This window comes from Aricia agestis, chromosome 7, assembly GCF_905147365.1.
Source record: "Aricia agestis chromosome 7, ilAriAges1.1, whole genome shotgun sequence".
Taxonomy (NCBI): domain Eukaryota; kingdom Metazoa; phylum Arthropoda; class Insecta; order Lepidoptera; family Lycaenidae; genus Aricia; species Aricia agestis.
This window is the reverse complement of record NC_056412.1, coordinates 16395551-16407893: the sequence shown is the minus strand read 5'-3', so window position 1 is coordinate 16407893 and position 12343 is coordinate 16395551. Positions and strand designations below refer to the sequence as shown.

General features: G+C 37.1%; 1 protein-coding gene across 2 annotated transcripts in view; it reads left to right on the top strand.

Moving 5' to 3' along the window:
- The window catches only part of LOC121728648 (sensory neuron membrane protein 2-like), a 46946-nt gene that overhangs the window by 15026 nt on the left and 19577 nt on the right, over window positions 1–12343 (top strand). For both annotated transcript variants that reach the window (XM_042116871.1, XM_042116872.1), the window contains exons 3-4: window positions 6158–6315; window positions 8399–8543. In XM_042116871.1, coding sequence (XP_041972805.1) covers window positions 6158–6315; window positions 8399–8543 — 303 coding nt within the window. The remainder of the gene's footprint in view (window positions 1–6157; window positions 6316–8398; window positions 8544–12343) is intronic.

Below are 12343 nucleotides of genomic sequence, written 5' to 3'. Positions count from 1 at the left end.
TACTTTTTGTCTGTTATTCACAGTTTATCGTGGGAATTATAACTTATTGTTTAAGTAAGTACTTAAACGAGTTAAATACTTGAATTACTTTTGACCCAATTTAAAATTTTAAAATGTCATTTCGTTTCATCAAAAGTATAAGCCCAAAAGCCTTCCTGTTTTCCTGTATATGATCCCTATACAGTTTTAAAAAAATTTTCCTGTATATGATCCCTATACAGTGTGTAACAAAAATAAGTGATAATACTTTAGGGTGTGTACGTGTTCCTTGTAGAGAGTTCACTGTGAAAGTAGCAGCGCTGAAAGACGAAAATTTTTTTCACTTTTGTATGGGCAAGGGCCCGAGCGTCACGACTCACGAGTTTCCCCATACAAAAGTGAAAAAAATTTTTGGTCTTTCAGCACTGCTACTTTCACAGTGAACTCTCTACAAGGAACACGTACACACCCTAAAGTATTATCACTTATTTTTGTTACACCCTGTATAGGTAAGGGGGGTCCACAAATTACGTTAGGTATACTTCCCCTTGGTGAGATTTCGTAAGGCGGTTAAATCTTAAGCATACCTTGATGATACCTTGTGTAATTTTTTGTAACAATAAAAAAATACGTGAGATTTGCCGAGACCCCTCCCCAGCATAGAGTTTCGGTCGCGGTTACTTTAGGACAGGGTTTCTCAAAGTGGGGTATGCGAACCCCTAGCTAGGGGTTCGCCATTCGACGGCAGTGGGTTCGCGACAAGATTTACGTAATGGTAAATCTTGTCGCGCTTGACAGGAGTCATTGTCACATAATAATTATGTCCGTTAATGAAACTCTTCAAGCTGATATAAAAAGGATGTCTTTGATAGATTTTTGGGCAGCTACACAGGCAGAGTATTTCGGACTCTCACGCAAAGCGGTGAATTCCCCTTCCTAAAGGGGAGGGGGGGGGGGTTTCAATATAAGTAAGGGGTCCGCTCTCACCTGAAAATTTAACAGGGGTCCGTGGAGCCGAAAATTTGAGAGGAGGTATCCAGTTCTGAGGGAAGACGCCCAACCTACAATAAAGTATTTAAAGCTCATTTTCTATATTATTTTCTTTGAAGATAATTGTTGGTATGCTATCTGTCACTTATGACAGTTACTTCTCACTGCCAGATCACCTCAAAGTAGCCAAGGAGCCAAACTCATACAAAACGGCTGGACCGATTATTATGTTGTGTTCTTATCCTGTGGGTCTGGGAACCAGTCAACATCTATTTTTCATTCTCGAACAAGTTATGATAGTTTGGATAAAACTACTGTATTGATTTTGATTGAATTTGGCACAGATATAATAATCGGCCAAGTGCGAGTCGGGCTCGCGCACGAAGGGTTCCGTACCGTTATAGAGCAAAAATAGGCCAAAAATTGTGTTTTTGTATGGGAGCCCCCCTCAATTTTTTATTTTATTTAAATATTATTATTAATTATTAAAGTACACATAATTATATTTAAGGCCTTTATGAAAATTTCAAGTGCTTACCTGTTGCCATTATTGATATCGAGCAAAAAGGCTAAGAAAAAAATGTTTGTTGTATGGGAGCCCCCTTAAATATTAATATTATTTTGTTTTTAGTATTTGTTGTTATAGCGGCAACAGATGTACACAATCTGTGAAAATTTCAGAAGTCTAGCTATAGCGGTTCTTGAGTTACAGCATGGCGATAGACAGACAGACGGACAGACAACGAAATCTTAGTAATAGAGTCCCGTTTTTACCCTTTGGGTACGGAACCCTAAAAATTACAATGTAAAAGGTAAAGCTACTTTTCACCATGGGGTAACGTATTTTCTCGAGTCACAGGAAAATATTATGTCTAGGGGGGCATCCACAAATTACGTGAGGTGTTTAAGGGGGGGAGGGGCTCGAGTAGAGAGAGAGAAAACTCATCTAATCTTACACGTTGGGGAGAGGGGGGTCTCGGCAAATGTCACGTATTTTTTTTCCATTTTAATTTTGGACCATTTCTTCCAGATTGTACGTATGCTTAAGATTTAATCGTAAGCGTAATCGTAATTCGAATCAATATCATATTATTTTCTAATAAAATGAATGATAATGGCAGGCGATTGCTTTAGACATTCTTCCGAGAGCATCGTAGGCCTTTCTTAATTATGACGGTGCTTTAATCGTCGACTTCTATCTACATCGTAATACAGTTCAATGTAATCAGGATCAAAAATATGTTAAAATTAAGATCATTTCCTTACTCGTTCGAAAGAAAATAATTTCATTCATACTTTGACGTTAAACAGATCTACTGACTGTCAAACAATCCAACGCGTTTACGTAAGAAATCCACATTCTGAAAAATCTCACGTGAGATTGGGGGGGTGGAGAGGGGATTGAATAAAATCTCACGAAATCTCACCAGGGCCCTCCCCCTGGTGAGATTTTAGTCAGAAAATTTAAAAAAACATCTCACGTAATTTGTGGACGCCCCCTATTAACATCTTCACGATCTAACCGCTGTACAGATTTTGCTGAAATCATGTATGGAGATACAGGATACTCTGAGTCCCGGAAAAGGACATAGGATACTTTTTATCCCGGAAAAATGTACTATTACTAAATCTAGTAAGTTATTATGTTCTTAAAGTTTTGGTAAAAATTCGCCATCGAAGTAATAAAACAACAAAATAATAATGGGTATAAGTCAATGTTAAACGACAACACATCTGAACAAACATTACTCAAGGCGCGAATCGAACATTGATAATAAATATTTATACAGAGTAAAACTAAGTGATAATACGTCTATATTTATAGCGTGAGAATGTGTCTCTATATTATAGTGTTTCCCAACCTGGGGTCCGCGAGCATATAATTATATATGCACGAGCTTATTAATAATATTATATTTTTTTGGTGCGGTGTCATCTCTGGACCATACATTATCCATTTTTTACTAAGGGGGTCCGTGTGCTTGAGTTCCTACTTCCTAGGGGACCGTGGCTGAAAAAGGTTGGGAAGCACTGGACTTTATAATATACTATAGAGAAAGTAGTATTAGTATTGTTAAAACTTGTTTTAGTTACGTATAGGAATTTAGAGTAAAATCTATACTAATATAAAATATTATAAATGCGAAAGTATCTCTGTCTGTCTCGCTTTCACGCCAAAACTAGCGAACCGATTGTAATGAAATGTTGTATACAGATAGTCTAAAGCCCGAGAAAGGACATAGGCTACTTTTTTACTGGAAAAAAGGGTTGTAAGGGGGTGAAAATGCGTGTTCAAATTAAGTTCACACTGCACAGCTGTTTTGATTTAAGGGGTACCAGGGTTTTTTTATAAAAGCTTTTGACACAAATTTTGTTGACATCGCGCGCTATAAACTGAAGTCCACGCCGACGAAGTCACGGGCAACAGCTAGTACCCTATAAAACAAAGGATAAAAGTGCTAAAAGCTTTTATAATTAAATAGAGTTGTTTGTTTCAATGTATAAAGCCGCTAGAAGAGAATGAAGAAGCAGACACAATTTAGGATGAAGCCAAACGAGCGTAATTTGTGAGTTGTGAGTCGCAGAATTTCGGCTGGCAGAAATTCTGCTGCATTCAGCTTCATACAAAAGTGCTGTTTGATGACACGAGCGTAATTTTGTGAGTCATGATTTGTATGAAAAGATAATATTTACGCGACCGAAATTCTGCCACTCACAACTCACAAATTACGCTCGTTTGGCTTCACCCTTAGTGATACAACAATTTGGTAGAATTTGTTTACATTTATATTAAAATGTTTTTGACCGACTTCAAAGGTTATCAATTCGACCGGTTTTTTTTGCGGTTGCCTAAAAACCCAGAAAATAAAAAAAACACCTTACGTAATTTGTGGATATTTAACTTAGGGAATGCTGCAAGTTTCATGAAAGTCCGTCCAGTATTTAAAAAAAAAATAATTCTCAATTATGTACAATTTTGAAGCCCGTTTTATCTTTTGAAAATACTTCATACTATTATAAAATGATGTGTTTATTTTACGCAATTGCTCCAGACCTATTATTATAAAATGCGGATGCAAATCTTACTATTGTTGTTACTCACGTTTCTCGAGGATAATTACACAGATTAATAATATCATGAGATGTTCAAGGTGGCTTTTTACGCGCCAATACTCGTATTGATTTTGGTTTTTAGCGCCATTTACAGCAAAGGCAGTATTTTTTACGATTAGTTTTTTAAGCCTCGACAAAAAGAGGGGTGTTATAAGTTTGATGTGGTATGTGTGGTCTGTACTCTGTCGGTTAGACGCCTCCGTTGTTCAGTGGTAGAGCGCAGTTCTTGACTCGGAGGTCGTGGGTTCGATTCCCGCATTGGAAACAATATGTTATTTCCAAGTTTGGTCAGGACAATGCAAGCTGATGACTTGATTGTCTGACAAGTAAGATGATCCATGCGTCGGATGTCAATAGATAAACAACAAAAACCTAAAACTTCAAAATTCTTAAGTAAACACTCACAATAACAAACAATAATAATACTTATAAACTAGGCAGTGTACAAGTCATCTCCCATGCTAAGTTAAATTATATTTTGGTCGCTGTTAAAAATATTGTGTCCTGATCAACAAACTTTTTTTGTTAAATTTTGAATGCAGTCTTGTTCTGAATCTAAAGAACATAATTGCATTTGTAACCCAAGACGTAATTTTGTGGGTTAGTGTTTTTCAGCGTTCATTTCCTTTTTTTTCTAGTTCCATTGACAAAACAATTGTACGTTAACTAAGAAGAAATTCAGTTGCTTTTTAATAATTGAGTAAAAAAGGACAAAACAGACAGAAAATAGCATTCAGCATCTTAACCTTCATATTATAAACCTCGACATAAAATAAGGACATTCGAATTTCCTTGTTTATCTTATATCTTTAAACGAGCAATTCTTGTATATAATATTATATAATTGGAATCTCAGAATCGGCTCCAACGATTTTCATGAAATTTAGTATATAGGGGGTTTCGGGGGCGACAAATCGATCTAGCTAGGAATCATTTTTAGAAAATATCATTTTATTCGTGTTTTATCGAATACCGAGCAAAGCTCGGTCAAATAGCTAGTTATACATAATATTTGCAAGTTACGACCTTTTTTTAGTTTTTTATTAGAATATTATATTTTTAAGACTTAATTAATGAGCATTGTGATAAAATGACAGAGATAATGATAGTTTTTCATGATGCTGGCTAATGTGATATTTTTATATTTTTGTAGTTATGTCACTTTTCTGCATGCATAATTAAGTAGATGTAATTTTTCACTGTAAAGAAATAAAAACTTTAAGTAAGATTATTGGACTGTAGTCCAAACTGCAAAAGAAGTAAAAATTTCCTTATCACAGTACTCAAAGTATCTTCAAAATCTTCAAATATTCATCAAAATGGCCTAACGTGAAGAGGTGACAAACAGACAGTTTCGCATTCACAATATTAGTATATTCGGTAAACTTGTTAAATTGACATTGTGATCATTGCGAGCAAGAATCTGATCTCGGTCACGGCAATATTCCATAGTAGGGCTTTTGTATAAATTCAGCTTCCGTATAATGTCACCACTAGCACAAATTAGTTAAACTACCGCAGAGACATTTGATGATGATTATAGACTTTGATTGAATGAAGAGTTTGACCATAGAATATGGCATGGCTGGTCTCTGGTTTGACTAATAATGTATGGGGCTTATGTCAAAAACTCAAAATCTTCATTTAATTACGGGAAGTGATAATAATATGAATAATATTATCTATGAGTGCGGCAGTAAGCCTCTAACAAGCTATTAGTTATTACCCGCTGCTAAAGGCAAAATTAAATATTATAAGAAACAAGAAAATCCGACATATTGTTAGCAAAATTTTATCCTTACTTTCTACGAATAATAAAAACTAAGGAATCGTAACTCCCATACTATTACTGTTTTAAATTTGGTTCCTTTTGATCTGTCATGTAACGTCAGCCTAGTAACGCTCAAGGTCACCTAAATATTGCAAATGTATTGAAATGTGTACCTAAGGTACACTTTTTTGACAAGTATTGTGGAGCATGTTTTTTGACGGAGTTACTTTTCCTTAGTTTTTATTATTCTTAGCCTACTTTACTATATTTTAGCGTTTGTTATACCTATCTTATTTGTTCCAGAACATTCAAATAGAGAACTCCTCTACGATGTTTGAGAAGTGGCGGGTTCTACCCATACCCCTCAGCTTCAAGGTATACCTGTTCAACGTAACCAACCCTGAGGAGGTGAACGCGGGAGGTAAACCCGCGGTGCAGGAGACTGGGCCTTATGTGTATAAGTAAGTAGTGGTATTATCGTTTGAAAGTAAAATGGTGTTTATTCAATTTGAATCCGATTCAAATTATTATACCACCAAAACATAAATAAAAAAAAAGATCCAGGTCTATCTATGCAATTTTTCTATCGTTAAACGCTTTCAGATCACATTCGAGCCAAGCTTTCAACTTATTTTGTAATTTTAAATCAACATTCAGTGACTGTGCATCATTTTGTTTATTTTATAATTATTATAACGACTTGGCAATGAGTACAAGAGAAAATAATATAAAACTGCATATTTGGAAATTGGGGGACATGATAGTTACACATACCGCAAGCGTAAAGTGTTCTTAAATCCAATTAGTCGCTGATGTGTCCGCTTTGTGAAAAATATGGTACAGGACATGGCCGTCTTTGCTCTAGACTTGGCTGGGGAACTGCCATGCCCCCAGATTAGGGTATTGGTCAAAACTAATACCTCCGTAATCCAACCAAGTTTGGTAACTATAAACCTCTTTAGCAACTCCAAAATGTACTCAAGAGTTAATAGAAGGTTTTTACGACACAAAAACCTTTGGATCAAAGTATAAGTCTTAAGTACGTATTAACAGTAGCGGCGTTAGGGAGTGACTGCCCAGGGTGCCGGATAAAAAAGGGCGCTGAAGGCAAACAAAAGGAGGGCCAAATTTTTTCAGCACTATCACCAACCCTACCGGGCTAGCACGGCCACCAGTAGAAATGCGAAAGTATAGACAAAATGTGGAGATAAACTTAAGGCGAAGTTCCGATCCTTTTTCGTTCTAAAAATTCAATTAAAATGCCACTTTATGACAGACTATATAGTTCTAAAAATTCAAATAATATGACATATACCTATAATATTATAGTCTGTCATAAAGTGGCATTTTAATTGAATTTTTATCGGTCGCAATTAGCCGCGGTAAGTATCGGAACGGACCTTAAGTTTATGTCCACAGTTTGTCCATACATTCGTATTTCTACTGGTGGCCGTGCTAGAGTGGCTGGGCGCCGAAAAAATCTCGCCCAGGGCGCTGGTAGTTAAACCGGCCCTGCGTATTGATTTGAGAGCCAATGACAATGGAATAATTTGCTAACATTATTTTAAAGCGCGTTTATATAGTATACGAGGGGCGATCAAAAAGTAATGATAACGAGTATAATAAAACAACGATTCTAGTTTAAATTTAATTTATTGTTCTACGTAGTCTCTTAACAAGTCGATACATTTAGTCCAACGTTTCTCTAAACCTAAGATACTCTTTAAAAAAATCTTTATCAGAGCTCTCCCAAAATGCCTCTACAGCAGCCATCACCTCGCTATCATCCTCAAATTTCTTGTCCCTGAGGTGTTCCTTGAGCCGAGGAAACAAATTAAAGTCGCTGGGGGCTAAATCTGGAGAATAGGGCGGGTGTTCGATCAGTTCGAAGCCTGTTTCTCGAATGGCAGCCATCGCAACTTCGGCTTTGTTCTTTTTGCTCTTGTGCGTCCGTTAACATTCGCGGTACCCAACGCGCAGAGACCTTTTTCATATTCATTTTGGTGGTCAAAATGCTTTGGATGCTGCCATATGAGATCCCTGTGTCCTCAGCTAAATGTCTGACGGTTACTTTTCGGTCTGCTAGTACGATTTCTTCGACTTTTTTATGTTTTCCTCAGTGAGGGACGAGGTTGGGCGCCCCTCGCTAAGTTCATCTTCTGTGGATGTTCTACCCAGCTTAAACTCTTTGCACCACCGTGCCACCGTAGAATATGGAGGAGCAGAGTCCCCTAGTGTCTCCACCAAATCAGCGTGTATCTCTTTGGTAGATTTTTTTTTCAAACAGAGGTGCTTGATGACGCATTTCCCTTCGTGTTTCTCCATTTTCGTGTTGTCGCTCCGACTGTTGGTATTCAAATTAATGTAGCTCCTATAAATGACGTCCAATTTATACAATTTTTTTGCTGAGAAGACGTGAAGGACTGAAGAAGTGAAAAACATTTTTTTTAGATTTTTATCTTCTTTAGAAATACCCGCATATCATTACCTTTTGATCGACCCTAGTATTAGACTATTCTTTTTTAAATTGTCTTCCCCTTACAGAGAGTATCGCGAGAAGAGAATTCTGGGCTACGGCGCTAATGACACCATAAAGTACATGCTGAAGAAGACCTTCCACTTCGACCAGGAGGCTTCCGGAGACCTTCGGGAGACAGACGAGCTCACCGTCATCAACTACTCGTATATGGTGAGCTTTATTTGCGTATGAGACGACGGACGTTGTTCCGTTATATCTGTGAAGATTATTATCCAAAGCAAGGGTGAAGCCAAACGAGCGTCATTTATGAGTTGTGAGTCGCAGAATTTCGGCTGGCAGAAATTCTGCTACATTCGGTTATATACAAAAGTCCTTTACACGAGCGTAACTTTGTGAGTCATGAATTGTATGAAAAGATATTTACGCGACCGAAATTCTGCGACTGACAACTCACAAATTACGCTCGTTTGGCTTTACCCTTAATGTCCTTTAGTGGTTTATATTACTCCATGTCTTCGCCAATTATTTTTTAATTTAGGACCCGGAGTTTTAAGACTATAATGGGTTTTAACAATATAATGCAGTGCAACGCTATTTGAAAGCAGCAGGCGCTAGTAAACTTATATTGGTTACAAGCATGCATCTAAATGATAGATAAAACAATATTGTTATTTGTATACTAATCTTGTCACGAGACTCAGCGCAATCTACATTCTACAGATACATAATCTAAATTCTTAAACGTTTATAGTAGGGGAGGGGAAGGTGCTAATTGTGTAGTCACTCGAGCGTCATGGAGACCTAGTAGGTTTTTTACATTAGGTAAAACTGATTTTAAAAAATAAGAGCGTTTTTTATTTTAGCGGTGGGTTCAGAAACTGCAGTCTGCAGCCATTTTAAAGTTTTGAAAAAGAAAATATATCCAGAAAATTGCTTATTTAGGTAAATTAGAATTATATTTTAGACAACAAGGACTAAATCATTTAGTTTAGTGCAAAATAAAATATCTGCGAAGCTTAGTTAGAAAAATATGAAGTTTTATTTTTTTATATTTTAAAATATACCTACAGGCTATTTTTATGGCCCCTATATGGGACCTCTTGTTCCCCCTTCATGTAGAAGGGACAATTGTTTACTTTGTGGCGGTACCCACAATTCGCTTAACATTCCTGCATCGCGCTATCGAAGTTTTCTGAGTGCGTCGGTATATATACGACAACTGAGATGTATCACGCGGGCTTCGGCCTGACCGAGCATAACAACTCGCTCGGTCGGAAGATCTTCCTTTCGGTCACCACGCACTTATCCCACATTGGTGACCCTCGACAGAACACGCCTCCTTCATCATCATCACTCCCCGCCCCTCCGCACCGCGCCAAGCCAGCATCGCCTCATCGGGTACCTTGTCCACTAGCCGCAATGTACCGCGGTCTGGGCGACTCCGCATCGGCATCATAAGGCTTTCTCACTACACCGACCGGTCAGCAAGCAGAGCACATCTCTCCTGGTCAGCACGTAGCATCAGCCCTGCACGGCAGCTTATCCGACTCACTGAATCCCGTGCAGCAGCTTACAGTTCCGACTCACTGGGACTCACCGCAACAGTTCCGACTCACTGGAACTCTCTGGCACTGGCGAACTCAAGCGACAAGACTTCAAGATTCGACCTCCGGTCTTCGGGGGGGAGTGATGTGGCGGTACCCATAATTCGCTTAACATTTCTGCATCGCGCTATCGAAGTTTTCTGAGCGCGTCGGTATATATACGACAACTGAGATGTATGACGCGGGCTTCGGCCTGACCGAGCATATAACAACTCGCTCGGTCGGAAGATCTTCCTTTCGGCCACCACGCACTTATCCCACAACTTCATTTATTACTTGCTACTTTACATTGTTTTTTGTTTTTATTTACTTGAAACAGTTTTTACTTCGCATTACAATGAGTTTTATAGTATCTCACATTATTCGAATAAATTTTCTTATCTTTTTTTACTTTGACATATATATTTCATATATTTATTACATATTATATTCGTATTTAACTAATTACTACATTATCTTTTCTGTCTTTGATTATCATAGATTTATATTTACATTTCTTTATGTTTATTTTGTACTTAATATTTATTTCTTTTATTATCTAGTTATTTCCATAATTTTAATTTATTTCTTTTGACATTTTCTTGCCCCTATTGAATCGTCAGTGCTTTATATGGAAGCTTCTTTGGGGTATACTAAACATCCCTTATCTTAATCTGACAGATCCGATGACATATCAATATTAAAAAAAAATAACCCACCATGTGAGAAATCTGATTTCTATAGTACCATGATAACTAGACACATGCCGGAAGGCTAAAGTTTAATCTGACACGCTCGAGCTAATCCCGAAATCCCCTCTTCCCCTCCCCAACTATTAGTCATACGCATGTCTTAGCTGTCTAGTAAACGTCATTATCATCCATACTTACTAATATTATAAGTGCGAAAGTGTGTCTGTCTGACGTCTGTCCGTCTATCTGTTACCTGTATAATTGATATTTCATAGTTCATACACATTTCACTATCACTCGATTTTATTACACGCTGTACACTCCGCTGTACCTATTGAATAAAGTGTTGTGCCTCGTCTCATGGCTTCGGGACTCGGGTATAGTGATCATGACGTGATAACACTGAATGACGTATCACGAAACTGTCAAGGCCTTGTTCCGCATGGTCAGTTTTGACAGTTTGATGCGACCGTGCCATTGTGTGTAGAGCTCGACAAAGCTTTAAATGAGCGTGGCGAAAAAAGAATTAACGCTGCCACCATACAAAAACGTCACTTTTGACAGTTCTCCTTTACCAGCAGCTCTCCCGTCCACGTTCATATTATAAAGCCTTGTCGCACTTTATTGTGAAAGTGACGTCAGGATGTACCATCGAGAAAATTGATTCCTAAGCAGTTGACAGACCAACTTCATTTGATCGGATCATGTCAATTTAATTATTGTGATTGGTTTGACTGGCTGGCTGGGTTTGACGTAACGCGATCAAACTATGTAGGTCCCCAATCTGCCTAGGAATCAACTTCTCTGATAGTACAATGGCACAATTAAAGTTATATTATGTTGTAGATAAAATCATATGAAAACTCAGTGTTTAAATATTAGAATAGAATATTCTTCATTTGTACAACTTGAATCCCATACAAGAAACGTGATTTTTTTGGCCTTTTTTGCTCGTAATCAATAATAGTCACAGCGAGGCACTTAAAAATTTCACGAATTCCTTAATTATATTTGTTATTTAATAATTAATAATAACATTAAAATAAAGTAATTGTTGTCCCATACAAAAAACACAAATTTTTCTCTACTTTTGCTAAGATAAAAAAAAGATATAAACAATGAAATTTTTTGAAATCTCTATTAACAATATTATTAACTATTGTATATAGAATTAAAAAAAATATATTACTTTGATATTTTTTTTTTTTAATATATTTTTCATCGGACGAAAGTACCCAAATTTGAGGTTTATCGAACCTTTAAAAATTCATATCTTTAAAAATATTAACTTTATCGTAAAAAGTCATATGACCTTTTTTATTGGTATTTCAATAAAGAATATAAAAAAAATTGTTCGGTCGAAAAATAACAATTCCTTACAATTGTTTAAACAATGTTTGTTTAAACAATATGGCACCGGGTTGCGCCCTGGCAACATGCATTTATATCATCAGGAGGGCAATTTGAAGAGGATCGCATTAAGAAAGTTTAAGGGTGTCTGGCAGTGTCAAAAATGTCCGGCACTGGAAGACGAGATTGCTTCACTTGCCGCGGAGTATATTAGCTATGAAATTGAACTTTACTCTTTCTCGAAGGTCAGGTAAACTGTATTCCTCCTAAAGTAACTGCGACCGAAACTTCATAGTAGCTGGTCGTTCTTACCTCTGTAAAAGTCACAAACAGGTAAACTGTCTAAAATGAGGAAAATCTGGCCGTCGCAGGCTCTTGGTCCAAT